The sequence below is a fragment of the Pezoporus occidentalis genome, unplaced genomic scaffold, assembly GCF_034315485.1.
Source record: "Pezoporus occidentalis ecotype Australia unplaced genomic scaffold, CSIRO_AGI_Poc_V1 ctg212, whole genome shotgun sequence".
In the NCBI taxonomy this organism is placed as follows: Eukaryota; Metazoa; Chordata; class Aves; order Psittaciformes; family Psittacidae; genus Pezoporus; species Pezoporus occidentalis.
The window spans coordinates 341404-362339 of NW_026913987.1; the positions used below are offsets into that span (position 1 = coordinate 341404).

The 20936-nt window shown below is 43.3% G+C and overlaps 1 protein-coding gene across 10 annotated transcripts in view; it reads left to right on the top strand.

Moving 5' to 3' along the window:
- Nucleotides 1-20382, top strand: part of FGD3 (FYVE, RhoGEF and PH domain containing 3) — a 120430-nt gene extending 100048 nt beyond the window's left edge. For 7 of the 10 annotated variants that reach the window (XM_062619603.1, XM_062619599.1, XM_062619604.1 and 4 more), the window contains 4 exons: nucleotides 8222-8344; nucleotides 9770-9922; nucleotides 12311-12451; nucleotides 18992-20382. In XM_062619603.1, the coding sequence (XP_062475587.1) occupies nucleotides 8222-8344; nucleotides 9770-9922; nucleotides 12311-12451; nucleotides 18992-19216 (642 nt within the window). In that variant the 3' untranslated portion in view covers nucleotides 19217-20382. Of the gene's footprint in view, nucleotides 1-8221; nucleotides 8345-9769; nucleotides 9923-12310; nucleotides 12452-17054; nucleotides 17153-18558; nucleotides 18660-18991 lie in introns of all 10 variants that reach the window. The other 3 variants (XR_009965024.1, XM_062619602.1, XM_062619600.1) reach the window with 3 other exon arrangements.
- The last annotated feature ends 554 nt before the right edge of the window (nucleotides 20383-20936 follow it).

Genomic DNA, 20936 nt, shown 5'->3' on the forward strand with positions numbered 1-20936 from the left:
GAGTGATAAGGTCCCCTTGAGCCCTCTCTTCTAAACAACCTAGAACTAAACCTCCCCAGGTCCTTCAGCCATTCTTCATTGTATTTATTCTCCAGAACCTTCACCAGCTCCATTGCCCTTCTCTGGCCCTGCTCCAGTACTTCAGTGTCTCTCTTGTAGTGAGGGGCCCAGAACTGGACACAGGGTTCGAGATGCAGCCTCACCAGTGTGCAGGGGCACAATCCCTGCCCTGGCCCTGCTGCCACACTGGTGCTGATCCAGGCCAGGATGCTGGTGGCTTCTTGGCTGCCTGGGCACAAGCTGCTCATGTTTGGCTCTGTCAATCAGCACCCCCAGGTCCTTTTCCATGAGCAGTTTCCAGCCACTCTTCCCAAGCCTGGAGCATTGCAGGGGGTTGTTGTGGCCCAAGTGCAGGGCCCGGCACTTTACCTTGTTGAACCTCATCCCATGGGTCCAGCCTATCCATATCCCCCTGCAGAGCTCCCTACCCTCCAGCAGATCAACGCTCCCACCCAACTTGGTGTCGTTTCCAAATATACAGAGGATGCCCTTGATCCCCTCATCCAGATCATCAGTGAAGGTATTAAAAAACAAAGGCCCTAACTGAGCCCTGAGGAACACCGCTAGTGACTGGTCACCAACTAGATGTGACACCATTCACCACCACTCTTTGGACTTGGCCATCCAGCCAGTTTCCAATCCAGTGAAGAATCCTCCTGTCCAGGCCATAGGCAATGTCCTCCATTTGTCCAGGAGCAAACTGTGTGAGACAGTGTCAGATGCTTAAACCCAAATACAGAATGTTTATAGCCTTTCCCTCATCAACCAGGCAGGTCACCTTATCGTAGAAGGTACTCTGGGACCTGCCCACTAGACCAGGATGGCTGATAGATGACTGAGGGTGGCTTAGAAAGCTCCTCTGCCAGCCCTTTCAGCACTCTTGGGTGGAAACCATTATGTCCCATAAACTTGTGCACATCTAAGTGGAGCAGGAGGTTGCTAACCATTTCTTCCTCAATTATGGGGACTTCAGTCAGCTCCCCATCTCTGCCATACAAATCAGGGTACTGAGTACCCTGGGGATGGCTGGTGTGACTCTTAAAGACTGAGGTGAAGGCAGCGTTATGTATCTCAGCCTTTTCGTCATCCTCAGTCACTAAGCTTTCCCTAGAATCCAGAGAGGATGAAGGTTTTCCTTGGCCCTCCTGTTATTGCTAATATATTTGGAAAAATACTTTTTATTATCTTTTATGGCAGTGGCCATATGTATTTCCATCTGTGCCTTTGACTTTCTGTCGACATAACCTAACAACATCCTTATACTTTTCATGGGGTAACAGTCCCTTCTTCCACAGGTAATAAATTGTCTTTTCCTGAGTTCCAGCACTATCTCCCTGTTCAACCCTGCTGGTCTTTACCACCAGTTTGATTTTCAGCACATGGATACCGCCTGCTCCTGCGCCTTAAGGATTTCATTCTTGAAGAGTGTCCAACCTTCCTGGACCCGTTTGTCCTTCAGTAATGCTTTTGAGGGAATTCTGCAAACCAACATCATAAACAGGCTGAAGTCAGCCTTCCGGAAGTGTAAGGTGGAGATTTTGCTAACCGTCTTCCGGACTTCTCCAAGGATTGAAAATTCAGTCATTTTGTGATCACTTTGCCCAAGATGTCCCCCAACCATCACTTCACCCACCAGTCCTTCTCTGTTTGCCAACAGCAAACCTAGCCAGGCATATCCCCTGGTTGGCTCACTGCCAGCTTGGTCAGGAATTTATCTTCCACACCCTCCAAGAACCTCCTGGATTGTTTCTTCTCTTCTGTGTTGTACTTCCAGCAGACATCTGGTAGGTTGAAGTCCCCCACGAGAACAAGGGCAAGCAATGGTGAAACTTCCCCCAGTTGTTTGAAGAACGCTTCATCCACAGCTTCATCCTGGCTGGGTGGTCTATAACAGATTCCTACCAGGATACCAGCTTGGTTGGCCTTCCCCCGATCTTCACCCACAAACATTCAGCCTTCTCACTCACAACATTGAGTTCAAGGCAGTCGATGCACTCCCTACCATACAATGCAACCCCACCCTATCCCTTCTGAAGATCCTGTAGCCATCCATTGCAGCACTCCAATCATGTGAAACATCCCACCACATTTCTGTGATGGTGATTATGTCATGATTTCCCTGGAAGCACAATGGCTTCCAGTTCCTCCTGTTTGTTGTCCATGCTGCGGGCATTGTCATAAATGCATTTAAGTTGCCCCATGTATCTGGACTGCAGCAGCAGCACGCTACCCTTGGCTCATTTCTAGAGAGCCTGGTGTTATCCTCTTCCCCTTCAAACCTAGTTTAAAGCCGTCTCTATGAGCCCTGCTAGCTCTTGGGCTAGAATCCTTTTCCCCCTTTAGGACAGGCATAGCCCATCTGCCACTGGCAGGCCTGGTGCTGCCTAAACTGACCCATGGTCAAAAACCAGCAAATTCTAGTGCTGACACCAGTCACGGAGCCAGGAACTAATTAATCTGATTTTTCTGAGGTAACCGTTATCATTGTGACTGGCATGAGGGACAAGAATACTACTTGGGCTCCCGAATCCTGAACCAGTCACCCCCCAATGCCCTGAAGTCCTTCTTGAGTCTCCTCAGGCCTCTTGAAGAGATTTCTTCAGTGCTCACCTAGAAGACTAATAAAGGATAGTAGCCACAGGGCTGTACCAGATGAGTGAGTTTTCTGGTGACATCCCTCATTCTGGCCTCAGGAAGGCAGCAGTGAGTCTGATCAGGCAGGCATATGGGGCCCTCTGTTCCCCTTAAGTTGGTCACACTGAAAGGGCTGTTATTATCAGCTCGATGTCCAAGTGGAGATCAGTGATGAATGGAGTTTCTCAGGGACCGGTGCTGTTCAACATGGACAGTGGGATCGAGCACCTTCAGCAACTTTGCCAAAGACACCAAGCTATGTGGTGCGGTCGACACCTTGGAGGGAAGGGATGGGATCCAGAGGCACCTGGACAGGCTGGAGAGGTGGCAGCATGCAAACCTCATGGAGTTCAACAAGGTCAACTGCAGGATCCTGCCCTTAGGTCAGGGCAGTGTCAAGCACAAGCACATGTTGGGTGGGGGCTGGACTGATAGCAGCCCTGAGGAGCACTTGGGGGTGCTGATTGACAGGAAGCTCCCCATGACCCAGCTTCAGTGTGCGCTTGAGCCCAGAACACCCCCACACCCCCGTGTGCTGGGCTGCACCCCCAGCGTGTGAGCAGCAGCTCAGGGAGGGGATCCTGCCCCTCTGCTGTGCTCTGGGGAGACCCCCCCTGCAGCCCTGATCCAGCTCTGGGGCAGCAGCACCAGAGGGACGTGGAGCTGTTGGAGAGAGGCCAGAGGAGGCCATGGAGATGCTGCGAGGGCTGGAGCAGCTCTGCTCTGGAGCCAGGCTGAGAGAGCTGGGCTGGGGCAGCCTGGACAAGAGAAGGCTCCTGAAGGGGAGACCTTAGAGCAGCTCCAGTGCCTGAAGGGGCTGCAGGAAACCTGGAGAGGGGCTTGGGACAAGGGCCTGTAGGGACAGGCCAAGGGGAATGGCTTGAACCTGCCAGAGGGGAGATTGAGATGAGCTCTTAGGCAGAAGCTCTTCCCTGTGAGGGTGCTGAGGCGCTGGCACAGGGTGCCCAGAGAAGCTGTGGCTGCCCCATCCCTGGCAGTGTTCAAGGCCAGGTTGGACACAGGGGCTTGGAGCAAGCTGCTCCAGTGGAAGGGGTCCCTGCCCGTGGCAGGGGTTGGAGCTGGAGGAGCTTTAAGGGCCCTTCCAACACAAACTATTCTGTGGTTCTTTGATTTCTGGTGATTTTCTGCCCCATTGCAGGTGTCTCCAAATACATAATTTGTAAATGGAAACTACACAGCAGTATAAGGATAATGAGAAGAAAGTATTTGAAATGCCTTTGTTTCTCATGCATCTGCCTATGGAAGTGTCTCTCAGTGTGTCTGTATTGTGTATACAGCATCGAGGCCTCATTTCTACTTCCTGTTCCAGACAGGATGAAATATAAAGCAAGTCATAAACCACAGAACAACAGTCTCCTGAGCCCACTGTGCTTTTTCTTCCAGCCCTTCAGTGTTTCCTCCCCCCTTTTCAGAAGCAAATGAAGGCTCCAGTGGTTCATTGAGCAGGCCAAGCACAGGCCTTCACCTTGCAGTCACTTAGGTCTAGGTTGGAGTTGTACCTCTCATTGAGGTCTATACACTTCTTCCACCAAAATTTTAAAGTTGGAGGAAACTGTCAAGATTTAGAGAGTTAAATACACTGTAGGGTAAAAGCACAATAGTGGTCAAAACAACCCAGTCTGAAAGAAGTTATTGTAGATTCTGCGATTCTGCCTCTGAACTTGATTTTATGCAAGCGTTTTGTCGTGTCAGGTTCACCAGGTTCAAAACAGAGCTGGGTACAGGAAGAAAGATTCAAGTGCATGATTATTAAGATAGTTGAAGATAGGGCAGCTTTGTACTTCTGTCTTAACATACATCAACAGTAAATACTGTAGCTTGTGTAATAAAGGACCCAGATGCCGAGTGACTGCTACATTTGTCTTTGATGAGCAAAGTTTGTAAATGACAATGCATGTCCTTGTTTTCTACAAAAGCCTCTCTTTGATAGGTAGAGTATGTGGCAAGGTCAACCTGAGCCACTGCTGGGTGGGATTAGGCGGCTGCCTGTGCAGCAGGATCCCATGGTTTCATAGGGATGGAAAGCTAAGGACTGCTTAATTCTTTCCCAGTGTCAACAGTTAAATAATATAATACTGAGTAAGTCATTCTTATGTAATTGCTCATTGGAATTTGCCAAGTAATAAAGAAAATATGTTTTCATTATCTTTTCTACAGCTGCAATAGCAGTGTTTCAAACTCTTGTGTTCTCACTGTATTCTCATAATGTTGAGAAATGTTATGAAACATTTCTGGTATTCATCAAATGCTAAAGGCCTCTTTATACAGTGCCTTTTTTGATTAATGAAGTTAGTATTAAACGCTTATTGTATGCTACAGCACAAGTTAAAATACAGTGCTCTGAAAGAAAAGCTCATATGTAACTCATAACAAATCTTGACCAATATAATATCCTTTCTGCTATCTTTCCTTTGTTAAATATTTGGGTTGTGTATTTCTGCCAGTGAACACTGTCTAGGCTGTTTCACATTGAGGAGAAAGTCAAATACGAGATCCATTAGAGGAAGTGTTCAACTGGAGTCTTACCTGTGTTATAGAAACATGCATGTGGGTGATGATGGATATTCCTGTTGAAGTACAAAAAATTAACCAATTTCTACATGAAGCAGTACATTCAGTTCATGTTAGAGGAACTTCAGTATTTTTCCTGTGCAGGCACATGTAGGTATCAATTGAAAGCAAAAAAAAAAATGGTTTTGTTTAGCATTTACCAGCATTATCTTCCAGTCACATCTCACAAAGCTAAATGGTACCTTCATTTACTCCCTTGCCATTCCAGTAACACTAGTGATGATGTTACCATCAGAATTAAATGACTTGTTGTGCTATATGCAAATTCTAGTAAGGAGAGAAAAAAATAGGTTGACCAGTGAGGAAATGCTCTGATCTAAGAACTGAAGAGGAACCCATCCCTAGCCAGTGGAAGGAAAATCAGTCTTCTAAAACAATTAATAGCATTAGTATAAAAATCAGAGTGAGAAATGGCTGACTTTAGCCTATATATATGATATAAATAACAAAGTTACTCTGTAGGTTGCTGATCAGTAAAAGCTTTTCAAATTGCCTATTAAGGCAATACATGCCTGCTTTGGAGGAATCTGTTCAATCCTGACAGGAACATTTGTGCCGGTGATTCATCCGAGCCATTGTTCAGTTAGTGTAATTCCAGTGGGACAGGTCACATCTGATTCTTCACAAGAAAAGTGAAATTCTGCACTCCGCTTTTTGGGGGGGAAGGCTCAGATTTGCAGGAATTCTGGTTTGCTGAGCAGTTAGCGTGTGGGTGTATGGGGCTGTGGTGATTTTCCTGAATGAACAAATCCTTCTGGCTGTGCTTTCCCAGGCTGGATTCCAGTGTATTCTATGTATTTGTATACAAGTTTGAAGCATTGCTATTGCAGCTATAGAAAGGATAATGAAAATTAAAAGAGACAATCCAATTAGAAGTAATTAGTGTGGGTTTGGTGTGTAATGCCATTACAAGCCAGGGTGCTTTCAGCAGCTCTGCTGAAAAACAGTGAACTTTCCTCTGTACCTAGGGAGTCTGAAAGATGGGATTGAGGTGTCAGCTTTTAAAACTGATATTTTATTTTTCCTAATTGTCCTGAAAACATGTTCTAGTGACTGCTGCAGGTTAGTTGTAACCACTGAGGTGAGAGTTTAGAGTGAGTGTCAAGGTTGCCCTAATGCTGGTGCCACCAACCTCTGCTCAGTTTAATTGCTGCTGCCTTTCCTCACACCCCCACATGCCCACATCCTGTGTTAAAGAAAAGCTTTGAAGAAGGGGAAATTTGTTGAGTGAATTGTTCTCTCTCAAGTGGATTTAAGCTGTGACATAGTATGTGCTAGTACTTTAGAGGGAAAGGGGGGTTGTCAAGGAGTCCAGAATCTGTGTAACAAAGGGCCTGTCCTCAGCTGGTTGATCTTCAGAAAAACTGTAAAATATCTCTTTTCTTTTAACTTAGAGAAATGTTTCTTCTCCCAGTAGTGTGTTAAATGAGCGTGCCAAGCAAGCAAAGATGAAGTTTACCAAACCTCTTCTCATGAAGGAGTTGGGCCAGGGGAACATGATGCAGGCAGATCCTTGGGGCATGTGTCTCCAAGCAGACACTACCTGGCTGGAGGTGCCTTGGGCTTCCTGTTCCCTTGCACACAACCATCCTGATTAGGAAGGAGGAATGATACTTATTTATTTAACAAAAGAGAAAAAACAGGCAGTCTGGTTGAAGTTTTCTGTGAAACTGTATTTTTGTGAACTGCACATTGTGATGTTCATGGTCTTCAGTTTATCAGAAAATCGTACGATTGAGTTTAATTACACCTCTGCTCTGGAGCCAGGCTGAGAGAGCTGGGCTGGGTCAGCCTGGACAAGAGAAGGCTCCTGAAGGGGAGACCTGAGAGCAGCTCCAGTGCCTAAAGGGGCTGCAGGAAACCTGGAGAGGGGCTTGGGACAAGGGCCTGTAGGGACAGGCCAAGGGGAATGGCTTGAACCTGCCAGAGGGGAGACTGAGCTGAGCTCTTAGGCAGAAGCTCTTCCCTGTGAGGGTGCTGAGGCGCTGGCACAGGGTGCCCAGAGAAGCTGTGGCTGCCCCATCCCTGGCAGTGTTCAAGGCCAGGTTGGACACAGGGGCTTGGAGCAAGCTGCTCCAGTGGAAGGGGTCCCTGCCTCTGGCAGGGGTTGGAGCTGGAGGAGCTTTAAGGGCCCTTTCAACCAAAAACACTGTGTGATTCTCTGAGTGACTTTGTGTACTGGCTTAGGTGCTTAGCTTAAGAGGCTGAACTTGCTTGGCTATCTAGACAGATGCTAGAAAGTGTCTGCTGCCCAGAGCAGTTGATAGTAGGTCCCTTATACGGTGTCCATGTTGTCCTAAGTAGCTTTATATTTCATCATGGGCCTGGAGAGAGCCTAAAGAAACTCCTTATTTCAGCATTTGAAGTCAGATGGTGCAGGAATCCACTCTCAGCACCGTTCACTTCTTGTCAAGCCATTTTCCCCAAAAACTTCACATTTCCTCCCCATGAACAGAAGAGTACAACACACTCACTAGGTCAACAGCATTTACCTCGCTTAACCAAGTCATGTTGTGGTGGCGGGGGGAAGAGGTGAGTTCTGGAAGGAAAGCTTCTCCTGAGAAGCCCACATAGAATCACAGAATAGTTTGGGTTGGAAGGGACCTTCAAAGTTCATCCAGTCCAGTGCCCCTGCAATAAGCAGGGACATCTTCAACCAGATCAGGTTGCCAGTTCCTCTTCCTCCTTACCAGAGGGCAGTGAGATGAATTCACTCAGTGGCAGGAAGGGCACAGGCGGGCAGAGAGGGACGTGGGGAGCTGGCTTTAGTAACTGAGATCACATAATGCCACCCCAGAACCACCCAGTGGCTGGGCCATCCACCCACCATACACCATCAGGAGTTGATGGGAATTCTTTCCTAAAAAGGTGTGAGTTAATTTGCAGTCTTTAAAAGGAAAAGAAAAAAGTCACAGAATTGTACTTTTCATTTCAGAGTGATTCCTGTAGGAAATCTTCCAAATCCAAGCGAGACAAGGAGAAACAGGCTTGCAAGAGCTGCAGTGAAAGCTTCAACTCCATCACTAAAAGGCGGCACCACTGTAAGCAGTGTGGGGCAGTAAGTATCAGGATGCACTAAGCTCTTTAGATTCTTCTGCTAAGACTGTTGAAGAAATTTGTTAATGTTTTCCAGTGCAGGAACTAAAAGATGTTCTGGTTTGTGGCAGGTCATTGACAGCAGATCTTTCCACTTGCTTTACTCCCTGGAATCTGGGGAAAAAAAGAGCAAAATTCTGGGATAAGGGGCATAGTCTTTGCTGGTTTAAAGGCAAATATAGTGCCTCTGTGGATAACAGGACAGGTAGTGCTCCCTGGGGATGTCCATATATGGGGAGGGAGCTGTCCCCTATACTTCGTGTGCAGAAACAGAATGGCCCCCCGAAAGCCTCACTTCATAAAGCAGCTCTTTCTAGGATGAACAGTGAACATACAATATTAAAGATAGATGGGTTCCTCTTCCCCTGAAGCAGAGTTGTCAAGAATTGCTTGTGCAAAGTTGTTTTGTCCTGCTTGAAAAGTCATAAAGAAAACAGTCCTGGAGATTCAAAGCCAGATTACTGAAGGCACTTGGCCATCCTTCCCCAGTTCCATTCACTGACAGCTTAATTCCTGGGGAGTTTTGTCTGCAGATCACCACAGCCAAAATGAGATTGATTGCTGTAAATGTGACTTGAAACCTGCCTACCATGACTTCAGTTGTACAGTTCAGTGTTTCTAATGTAACTACTACAGAATAGTGTTACTTAAATGCCATTATTCATTTGAACTGCAGAAAAATTTTCAGCTGAAGAGAGACACCTAAGTGTGTAATTATGATCTTTAAAGAAACCTCAGTTCCAGCAATTGGAATAAAATTGCTGTGGAGGAGACACTTTTTGCACTGGGGGTAGGATTTTCAACCTTCTTGGGTTTTTTTATTAATGATTACTAAAATCACGAAATACATTTATGGAGGTTTAAAATGTTGCGTTGCAAATATTAGCTTCCACCATGGCCAGAGAGATAACAAGAATTGCATTATTAATAATCTGCTGTTAAACAGTGGTTGGTTGTGCCATGTCTAGTGATGTGTCAATGGCATTCAAATTAAAGAAGTTGATTTGTGAAGTGTCAGCCACCTTTACTCTCAGAATCAGTCCTTCCTAGACCATTGGATGATTGGCATTCAAAAGCACAAATTCCTTTGTCAGCCTAAGCCCTTTTGGACTCCTGAAGGCTTATAGGAAAAGAAAAACAAACTTGCATGGTGTTAATCATAAAGTATTTCCCAAAAGGCATGTGTTTTCTTTAGTTAGATATATTGGTACACAGCATGGGATCACAAAACCATTAATTATTAATGGAGGTAAATAAAGTAAATGTTCAATTGATTTCTCTTACGCTTACATTATGTTTCTGGATTTTGCTTTAACGACAACCGTTCTGCAAATCACTTTCTTTGTGTTTTGATGATTCATAATAGAGCACCATCTTTCTGATGCAGGTGATCTGCGCAAAATGCTCTGAGTTTAAACCACTTGCAGATAACAGCCGTCATAATCGAGTGTGTAAAGAGTGTTTTCTGCAGTTACCAGCAAGCCCTTGCAGCCCTGGAGTGGAAGCAGTGGGAGAACACAAGAAAAGACTAGCTGCAGAGGTACAGAATTTTAGCTAAGAAACTTAGGGTGTGCCAGCTGCTTGAGTCTTGTTTGAAATAAAGTTGTTTGATTATCTTTTTTCCCCCACCATGGTATTTGACCCTTTAGTCTCTAAGTTACATTGAATGTGACGCAGCCTGACTGCTGTTTGCAAATGGCTAGTCCATCAGAGGATGCTGATTACAGGGGGCTGCAGACAGGTGGTGCAGCTGAGCTTCAGATTTCAAAGTGAAAAAAGTAAGAGGAAAAACTTCTGGCTTTTTTTTTCTTATGGTACATTTCAAATCCTAAGTTGTACTCAGTAACTGTTGGCAAAATAAGGCTTGTTTTTTTTTCACTTTTAACTCCATCTACTTTTGCACTCCTTATTTTGCATCCTGTCAGAATCTCATTGAAATGAATTTTGCCTTAGTTGCTTACGTAAAAGCATGGCATCCTTCTGAAAGACCATCAGGATTTGCTGAAACTTTCTCAAATGTGCTATAATGCAGACTCTTTCCTGCAAGATGTGACTTCCACAAATTATATACTATGTGAACTACTGCTCACAATTGCCACAGATGTCACCAAGCTTTACACCATGGTAGCAGCACATCCTACCTGTATTTTTTACAAGAACAGAAACGTGTTGGCAAACTGCTTTGTTTTATCCTCACCCACAACAACTGCCCATTTTAGACTAAAAGCAGAGCTGTGAGTACTATTACATGCCGTGCTTTTCATGGGCCACCTTAAGAAAAAGGTTTTTATTTTACCTATGAAATATAGCCAGAAATCACTGTGTGTATAAAAGAGGACATTCATCTGAATTGGAAGTGGACATTGGGCTCATGAAAGAGACACTGACACATTGAGAATTTAAATTCATTGCAAACCATCATTCCCGCTGATGCAGTGACGTGCACCATCCTGCTTTGAGCACTGCATGGAGAACTGGGGAACAGTTGCAGCCTATACTGAAAAACATCTTATCTTGAAAAACATCTTTCTTGAAGCCACCCCTCAGAGCCATTACACTGCTCCTAGACTGTTATATTCCTTAGGAGAACCAAACTACATGGAATATAGCTAGACTGAGCAGGAAATGGAAACCTGCCAGTGCATATCCAGAGCTCCTGTTGTAAATGCTTTCTCAAATAGTCTTCTTAGACCCTGCCCCACTGCTTCCCAGCATGTCATATTTCTTTCCAGGCTACTAAATATACCTATACAGGTAAAATTACACCAGAGTGAATCCTGCTGCTCAGGTATTTTGTACTCAAACACTTCCAGAAACTCAGGAGTACCAAGTGGGGTAGAGTTACAAATGTGCATTGCCCTTTCCTGAACTGCTGTGTCTGCAGAGCACTGATGAGATTCTGGATCCATTAAAAACTTCAGATATATACTGCATTATATACAGATACATAAGCTATGCCTATAGATGATGAGCACTTAATATGCTCATACTATAGTCTGTGGTATCTCCTGATAAACTTTATAGCACTGTTTCAACAGAGCTGTTTGCCTGAAAAATGAAAACCTGCAGCTAACCCAGCCAAGAGCTCTGTTAACCTGAAAACCCAAAAAGCAAACCAGGGAAATATAACCTCTGGCTTGACTCTAGAAAGCAAATTATAGCAAAATGTTGTAAAAACCCAAGGAAAAGAGTAATTTTGCTGTCATATGCTGAGGCTTCTAGCCTTCTGCTCAATCTTCAAAGGAGCAGATAAAATGTAAGAAAGTGGGTGTATAAAAAAGAAAGATCAGAGACAGACTTTTCCTTTCAGTCCTGTTTACATTAAACTTTCTTAACAAGCTTAATGGCAGCTGAGGAGATTGCCACTTTACAGATGTTATTATCAGATGCCAGGAATCCCCAGGAGATGTCTGTGCAAAGTCTAATGTGAGCAGGAATTCTGTTTTTCTTCCTGTCAGAAGGCAAAAATCTCTTTCAGTCTCCCTTTGCCCTAGTGCTCTGATTTGGCTCCCGTCTCTCTGCATCCAAGCACAACAGTATCTGTTAATACACCTTTTTCATTAGTATGAATTCATCCCCCCAGCCTACTTTGCTAATCAAGAAAGTAGCTGCATCATCTTCATCACCATTCTCCGTGTACTTGGTGGAGGTGGAATTGGACTTCGTGTCCTCCGGGAACACTAGTTCAGCATCTGCCTCTATTACATGGAATTGTGCAGTTTCTCAGTAGTATATAATAATGATTAAGCTTGTATTCATTTATATGCTATCCAGCATTTGCCCTACAGTAGTATTTGATTCTGAACAACTTAAATTAAGTATGCTTTATACTTAATTCTTGAAGCATTTTGCCCACATAAGCATCAATAGAAACAAACAGCTCTCTTCTTTTCTCTTTTTTTTCTCTTTTTTTTTCCCTTTCCTCCAGAAGCAAAGCATCTTGGCAGCTGAAAACAGCCTCTTCAGCAGCTACCTCCAGTTCCTTGAAAAAGGGAAGACTTGGTACAAAATGTGGGTGACTATCCCCAAGACTGAACCTCTTGTTCTGTATCTGCAAGGGAGTAGTCAGGTAAAATGGCATTCGTGGATAACACAGAGCAAAAAGAAAAAAGCATTAAGTTTAAATATGTCACACTGGGAAATAGATCAAAGGGTTTGGCTTGGTTTCAACAACAAAAATGAACATGGTATTCAGAATATATGGCACAAAGCCTCAGAGATTTCAGATCTTTGCTATCTGTAGCTACTGCTGATATGGTATGAGCAAATGTTTAAGCTCATTGCTTTTCTTCTCAAGTTTTTAACCAAAAAGGACAAAATAAGGTTAATGTGGTTGTGTTTTGGGCATTTTAGAGGTTTCTGACAGGTGTGTTCAAAGGTTTTATTAGGGAAAGCCCTGCCTGGTAAGATGTATAGAGCTGCAAAGCAGTCTGAATATTGCAATTACTGGTTCAAGCTTTTCTGTTTTTTTTAAACCTAGTTCAAGGTTAAGAGGGTGGAAGGTTTCCTGGAAATGTAGATGTTGTTCGGCCTCAAAAATGGACTGTATTTGGTAAAGCTTCTTGTCAGAGCATCATGGAATTTTATCTTTACTTGAAATAATCCCTGTAATGAGTGGATTCTGGGTTTTTTTAAAGTGTGTTGTTGAAGCTAACTAGCATTTGTGTGTGATGAAAGTCAAGGGATAGAAATATCTGTATCCAAGACAGACTATCCAAAATAGAAATATCAGTCATGCTTCCTTAGTGCTGAAGGTAAAGAAAGACAGTGCTGAATACCATACCCAAGTTCGGTTTTGGTGTTTGACACTTTTATATAGAGCTTTGTTTCATCTCCTAGGTGGCATGGAAGAAGAAACAGGTCCGAATTCAGCCTAATCTGCTGAAGTAGTCATGATGTGAAGGGTTTATTTTTTGTTAGCATCAGTTTGAATGGCTGTAGCAAGGAACAGTCTGGGAGCTAAATATTACTCATTATTTTATACAGGTATTCAGAGTAAAGCTTACCCTGTAGCAAATATTCAGCAAGAAGAACACATCTTTAAAAGTGCGCTAGTTTTGCTGCTTGTCAGCAAGAGCACCTCTGGTTTTAAATAAGCATGTGTGATATTTTATGTATAGTGCTTGAAGAATCTCAAAGCTTAAATGTGGAGCTCCAGACACAGCCCACTTGGCTTTGTCTGGGATTCACACCCTACACTGGGTAAGCTTCCAATTCATCCTGCAGGCAATGGGCTGCCTGGCTTCTCTCCTACTAAACAGGAGATGCGTGACTGAAATTACCAGTTGAAGAAGCAAAGGGCTTCAGACAGAGCACTGAGATGAATGCATCAAACCCAATCTTCAGATCTCTCTGGAGTCAGAGTCTGGAGAAAGGAAAAAAGGTTTAAAAAACAAAGCAAAGAGAATGGCTTTGCTGGAAAACTTTTCAAGTGATGTGAAAGCTGTGTCTCAGCAACAGACCAGCAGAAGCCCTATATCCCATACATATCAAGACAGAGTGTCTCACACAGAGGCAAGCTTGAGGAAGGTGAGTGGGATTAGAGGGAAGAAGTCTTAAATTTTTGGGCTTCCTCACTCAGGAGCAATGTATGTCATCTAAGAGATGACTGGAAGGAGGAAATGAGAGGAAGAAACATCTCTTACATGGTTTGACCTTGGAAGATAATTTCTCCTAGTGCCCAATCAATTGTTGCAGGACAGTACAAATTATAACCCATGGGATATACATCAGCTGCATTTAATGCAGAGCAGAATGATGCTCAGTTCTCCAGACACCCTCCTGACAGTTGTAAGAAGTCAGGGTTGGAAGCTGTAGGAGCTTCTGTGCTTCAGATACTACATTTTTTGTTCCATGTCCTGCCAAATTTAATCTTGAGCCTCTGTTGATATTATTAGTAAGGTCCTATTTCTTATGGGGAAAGGGTGCCTTTGACACTGATAGTTAATTTTATGACAGTCAGATTTAGTGGGTAGTGTCCTCAACTGTTTTAGGTGTGAGATAAATCTCCCAGTAAAGCAGGGAAAAAAGCATACAGGACAAGGTTGATTTATCAATAACTAAGCCAAGATTTACTATCAGGAATCAGCAGTTGTAGGCTGAGACTATAAGGAACAAAAATGAATTCCTTCTTTAAGGGCTTACTATTCCCACTCGTATACTTTTTTCCATTTGCATCCACCTGAAGGAAAAAATTACAAAGCAAATCACATTCTTTGGTATTAACCCAAGTTAATAATTAACCCAAGTTAATGTTTACAGGGTATACACTAGAATCCTGAGAAAAATATCTTCTAGAGCTTCTTTCCTGGTGGCTGTGTCTGCAGTCAGCAGGAAACACTCACGTGCTTGAATGTTACTTACCCAGGCATTGTTTTATTTTGTAAAACCACCTCAAAGCATCTCACAAACCTCTTCAGGCCTGCAAATAAGCATAAAAGTTTCAGTGCCCAAAGAATACGGGCTTCTTGGGAATAATGTTGCCAAAAATGGTATTAAAGGTCTTCAAACACAGGCCAAGTGAAGCATGGCTGCAGGAGTTGGGAAGTTGGGGGGCTGCTCTTCAAAACAACAGAAAGAATAGCTGCTTCCTGGGAGGAAGGAGTAAACCAAAGTGAATCTGGAGCTTCTGATGCAGTAAAAGCGCTGACAGCATTTGTCCTCTGCACTCCCAGCCCTCACACTGAAGATACACAGAGGAAAATGCAACTCACAGGCTTTAAAATAGCAAGAAAACTGCTCTTCTGCTTTAGATCCTTGTTCCAGCAGAATTAATTAATCTGCTGAGCATTCATAGTTCAAGTAAGTCTTCTGTAAGGCAATAAGGATAAAATTCACAGCTTATTTAGGTATGGAAATCATACCAATTTTATCTGTCCCCAGTCTAAACAGAGCTTATGCAGCTGGATTTTAAATGTTGGAGTAGAATTATAGAAGTTTGCTTATAAGCAAAGACCACCTCAAGCTTAATGATCAGGGTTGTTACAGACATTGGTCTGTCTTTCGAAGAGCTCTGGAAGGAGGCTTGGAGAGAACCTGGAGCTTCTGCCCCACTGGACTTGTAAAGTGTGCAGCTGCCACCACAGCTCTGGCATTAACCTACACCTGATGAAGAAATGAAGAATTAGGGAGTCCCAGATAGCTAGAAAAGCAATGAATTTTGGAGAAATACGGAGAGTAAGTCTGTACTAATGAGAGCTAGTGTATGTAATAGTCACCAGGTTGGATCCAAGAGAAAACTGCTTTCTGAAGAAATATCTTTTGTTAATCATGTAGATGTGATTTACTCTTAGAAAATATGGGAGTAGCTGAAATTGAAGTTGAGCTGAAGGGTTTAGAGAAGTATTTTTGGGGCTTGTTTGTTGACCCTGTTTAGGTGAAGCTTTCATTGGACCTGTGCAAAACTCAGCCTCACCTTTTTCAGTATCCTGCAGAGCTTTGCATCTTGGCACACCATTGTATCACAAAACCACAGACAGGTTCAGGCTGGACCTTAAATCTCGACCAGTTCCACGCCCCTGCCATGGGCAGGGACACCTTGCGCTAGACCAGGTTGCTCACACCTGATTTTGCTATTGCCAGTATCTAGGTAAACTAGACCTGTGGAGTTTCTGATACTTAGGCACTGCTGGCCTTGTTAGGATCTGCTGCCCAAAGCTTCCCCTTGAGCTACCTCTGAAGCCTGCCTGTCTTTAGCACCTCTGGTGCCCTCCTAACTACCTTGTGAAATCTGCCTCTCCATCATGGTGCTGTCAATTTGATGGTTCCTCATCGATAACTGTTAAATCCAGTGGTTTTTCATGGTCTCTTCAGTGAGTTTGATGTCAGGCTAGGGACTAGCGACCTTCCAAAATATCTTTTCTAAGGTGAACATTGTATCACATGTGTCTGAAGTTGGAATTAGATCGTAAGTGTGTAGAGTGGTATTTGGATAAAAAGAACAGGGATTTTCTAAGCCTTCTCAAAAGTAGGAGGGGAGGATGGTCCATCAGTGGGTAACTTGTTCAGTGTATTTGTGTGAGAGAGCTCATATGCTGCAGAGAGTTGTGCAGCGCAGGAGGCATGTCTGTATTGAGGGGGGCATGAAATAGAACTGCCTCTATGTGTGTTGTAATGGCTATAATAGAGCAATAAATAAATGCTGCTGTGATTATCTAGATAAATAACCCATTATATGTCACTGCTTAGAGTCATGATGAGTGCACAATGCTTGTGATTACTGACAGTGTTCCACATCCAGTAGATTTTTGTATGTCACCCACTATCTCAGGAAAAGGAATGAAATCAACGCTAAAGCAAAGCTCTCCTCAGGACTGGGGGTTTTGGTTTGACAGGATACTGATACCATACAACCCTAGTATATTGCATATACAAATATATAAAAAAAAAAGTAACAAAACGCCACAATTAAACCAGCCAAATCCAGTACTCTTAAAATGGAATGTGAAGTTTGTCTCTCTGTGTAGGTCCTGAATTCCTTGTGTGTGCAGAATAACCCCTGTATTTGCTGGCCTCCAGGTAGGAGGGGAAGGACTCAGTGGAATAGAGGGAATCCAGAGATGCTCATGGTGCTGAGATCTGGTCTGAGTGTGTGGTGTGGGGCTGTGCTTCGCCTTTATCTGTCAGTAGCGCAGCTGTGCAGAGATAATTGAAATCCCTTCCTTTTGGATCAGGCAGGTACACAGAAAGTCGCAAAGGCATCATATTAAGAAAAGGGAGGAAGCAAGACCAAAGGCAGGCTGCTTAATTTGCCTGTGTCTGCACATGTTGGGTAGGTGTAACATGTACAGTTCAAACATCAGTTTGCTCTTACACTGCACTTCTTGGCTACAAACAATATCATTTTCCATTGTCATGGACAACCTCCAGCTTTACATGTGGCAAGTCCTAGTGCCTGTTTTCCTAAACCAAGTTCAGTGAAGCAGGCATGGTTGAGCTTGCATGTGCTCTTGTGCATTTTGTGTTCATGAGTCCCATGCTGCTTTGCTTTAGCACTGCCACATTTGCAGGTCTGTTTGAACCCCTGCATGTGCAGACCTCTCTGTTCATACTGATGGCTGTGGTGTCAGAATCTAGAGATTGTATGCTGCTTGTAAGACAACTGCTTATGCTCAAATAGGAACTGAATTCTTCAGTGTTTGACCTAAAGCTGCAGTGAATCTCCTTGAATAGTGCTTGGTCTTCAAGAGATGGGATCTGGCATTTTTGCATAACAGCAAGAAGGAAGCCTGTATTGATTTAATAGTGTGTAGACACATGTTTTACTGTGTAGTTTTTTCCCTTTGGTTAATGTATGTGTTTGCACTGATGGGAGCAGTTCTGAAACTTGAATTACTTCGGTCTGAGGATTATCAAAAAGAAGTTTTTCTTTTTTTGTTTGCCATTGATTTTCAGAGCCGTGGTCCCCTTCCAGATTTACCAAGTCATCTGCATTCCATATGGGGTGACAAAAGAACAACTTTGCCACCTCTTTGTGGGATACCTTGTTAGCTTTGGTATGAGGCTGCTACAGAAGTAGCTGCTACAAGAGGCAACAGCTTCTTACAGATACTTGATGCTTGTGTGGTTTATACCTCAGTTTGGGAACCTTTGCTGGCATCAGTTGAAATGAGTTGCTCTATGATGCCATAGTCTTGCCTTGCTGAAGTACACCTTTCCTGAGAGCTTAGAAGAGTTGGTTGGTGCTCAAGATCTGACTGTTGGATACCTGTATTGCTCCTTAGGTCTTTGAGTTAATTTAGCCTTGAAAGGATGTTCAAGAATCTGAGCTCCAACTCCCCTGACCGCTCTGAAAAGCAGCATAATTAACCCAAGACCTTTTTGAGAAGATTCACCAACTCATTTAAAAGCTGAAATTTTCTTTTATTTCAGTCTCTTCCTTGGTGGTTGTATTTATGCCTCTCAGTGCCCCACTCTGCTTGTTTGTCTCCTTTTAACCAGTCCTACAAATGTCCCTTGAAGTTCAAAAGGGACCACGCTGACCTGTCCTCAGCTGGGTCCAATTGCCTGTACCTAATGCAAAAGGGTTTTTTTGTAAAAGACAGTGTGCGTTGTCTGTGAAATTGTATGAGGAAAAGCCCCAGCCATGCCACTGCTGGATCCATATTCTTGCTGTGAAAGGGACCTTGTTAAATAAGAATAGAGCACCAGTAACTCTTTGCCTTTTGTTGTTCGAAGGTAAGCAGTCAATATAGCCTCTTCTCTGTGTTGTGTGCTACAGTCCTGGCTGAGGAACTGACCGTACATGGCTCTGGAACTGCATTCTTGTGCTGGTTGAGGTGTGTGTGTGCTGGCTCTGCAGGCGCTGGCACGGGCCAGGGCAGGGGGGTGGTGTGTCAGCTGGCAGCACACCCTGGGATGCGCCGGTGCCGGGGGAGCTGTGGTGTAGCTGCTGCGCCCGAGGCTGTGCCTGGTGACTGAACCCCGAGTGCGGTGTAATGCATCTCCAGCCACATTTTACTACTGCAGAGCGAGCTTGGAACTGTTCGAAATAGGCTTTTCATTAATCCCACTGGGAGGGAATCTTTCATTCCTCCACAGCAGACCTCCGCTCCTCCCGTTTCCTAAGTACCATTTGTTGCTGAGTTTTTACATTTGTTCTCTTCTTTAGGATGGACGGAGCCCACGTCCTATTCCTCTGCCTGGATATGAAGTCAGTTTACCAGGTTCTGGTGAGAAGTTTGAAGTAAAGCATATCTTTAAGCTTTGCCAGTCCCAGCAAACTCTGTATTTCAGTGCGGAAGATGAAGAACTGCAGATGAAATGGATGGAAATTCTCACCAAAGCAGCCAAAGGGGAAACTGAAGATACACCTGAAGGGCTCAGCAACCCGTAGAGCAAGTTTCGTTTAGTTTCTTTCCTACATGCTATAAACCATCATCACTTGAATTTAGTATTCATGGCACTTTGGAATCTGTATGGCTTTATATTTTCATGTGTCTGCATAGGAAATTCAGTGGTTTCTCTCCTTTTATTGTACATTTTTCACATGCGGTAATTATCTGGCATATATTATGTTAATGGAAAAAGTAGTTGTAGTTGGTGGTGTCGATGCTGGTTTTAAAACAAAAGACAAAGAGAAAAGCATTAATTTTATCAAAGGTAATGGAAAAACCATTGGTCTCTTGTTTTCCTAAATGTATATTTTCCAGTCCTTTTGATTGCTGTTTAGTGCAGGATGTGTATAGTCTGTTATTAGTTCTATAAATGCTGCCTTTTAAGTTAAATGTTGTAAAGGCTTGTGCTGGCCACTGACATTCCATTCTCTGTCCTCTCCCTCCTGGTGAAAAGTCTTTGTGAAGTGTGACCAATGTCCTGAGTATTTTCCCTTTGCTAAAACTATGTCTCTGCTATTTTGAGATGACCTGTTCACAAGACAAATACTGTAGAAGGGACTTCTAAAAATGACTGCAGACTGTGCAGAAAAGAACATTACGAAGACTCATTGATTTTAAGCATTTATAATATTGTTTTGTTTTCTTTTGAAACCAATACCTTCCTTCCTTCTATTTGAACCCATTTTGATGTAAGTGAACAAACGTTTTATACTGCAAACTGGGTTATGATCAATAAACAAGAACATTTTTAGTACACGCAGTACAAAAAGGTGACTTTTCTGTTGTATTGGTTAATTTAAAAGTGACCTAGGATTTATTTATATAATTTGTAAATAATGTTTCATAAGTATTTTAAGAATTTTTTAAGGTCTCAGCGTAACACAATTTAGTGCTTAGAATAAGAGATATTTGTATGAACTGAATTTGTAATTTAATTTTCCTGTTCACCTGTATTTGTCTCATTTTCAAAACTAAGTGCTTATCTATTTAAATAAAAATTCATTCAGTTAACTCCTGAGCCAGATTTCCAAGGCACAGCAAGCTTTAGGTCAACATTTAATATAGGTTTAAAGAAAGAAAAAAGCAAAAAAAGGCATGTCTGTTCCTAGTGGTAGTAAGCATGTAGTACTGAGAAAAATGAAATAAAATCTGTCACAGTACTGTATTTTTAAATGGTTTGGTTTAACTTTTGTTTCCTCTTCAGCCTTTTACATGTTATATTGGTAGGAGCAAAGAGCTACTCCATACAGACAGCTTGTTAAGAGTGTTGAAAGTCGGTGATCTGCACCAGCCAGTACTTTTATTACCTGTAGAAAAGGATTTGGTTTTTCCCTTGCTTGGGGTTTGTTGGGTTTTTGTACATTGGTGTCATAGATACTATAGCTGAAGTCCATGATGCTAAAAATGAGAAGCCATGTATTTAATCAGCTACTGAGGCTCACATCTTCCCCCTCCTCCCTGTCTGCACCCCACTGATCAGTTGCCATGAAAGGGGGTTCTTGCAGAGTAATTTTTACCATATAGTTCATGAAAAGGAATTCTTTTCAGCATATGCTATTTTCTCCCTCAGGCTTCCCTGAAAATACAGTAACATAGAATGCTTGCCTTGAAAATGTGCTTGTTCTGGAGTATTTCTGGTTTGGGGTTTGGTTGACGGTTTTGGGGTTGGGTTTTGGTTGGGTTGGGATTTTTTGTTGTTGTTGTTTTAAAGTTTTTCCT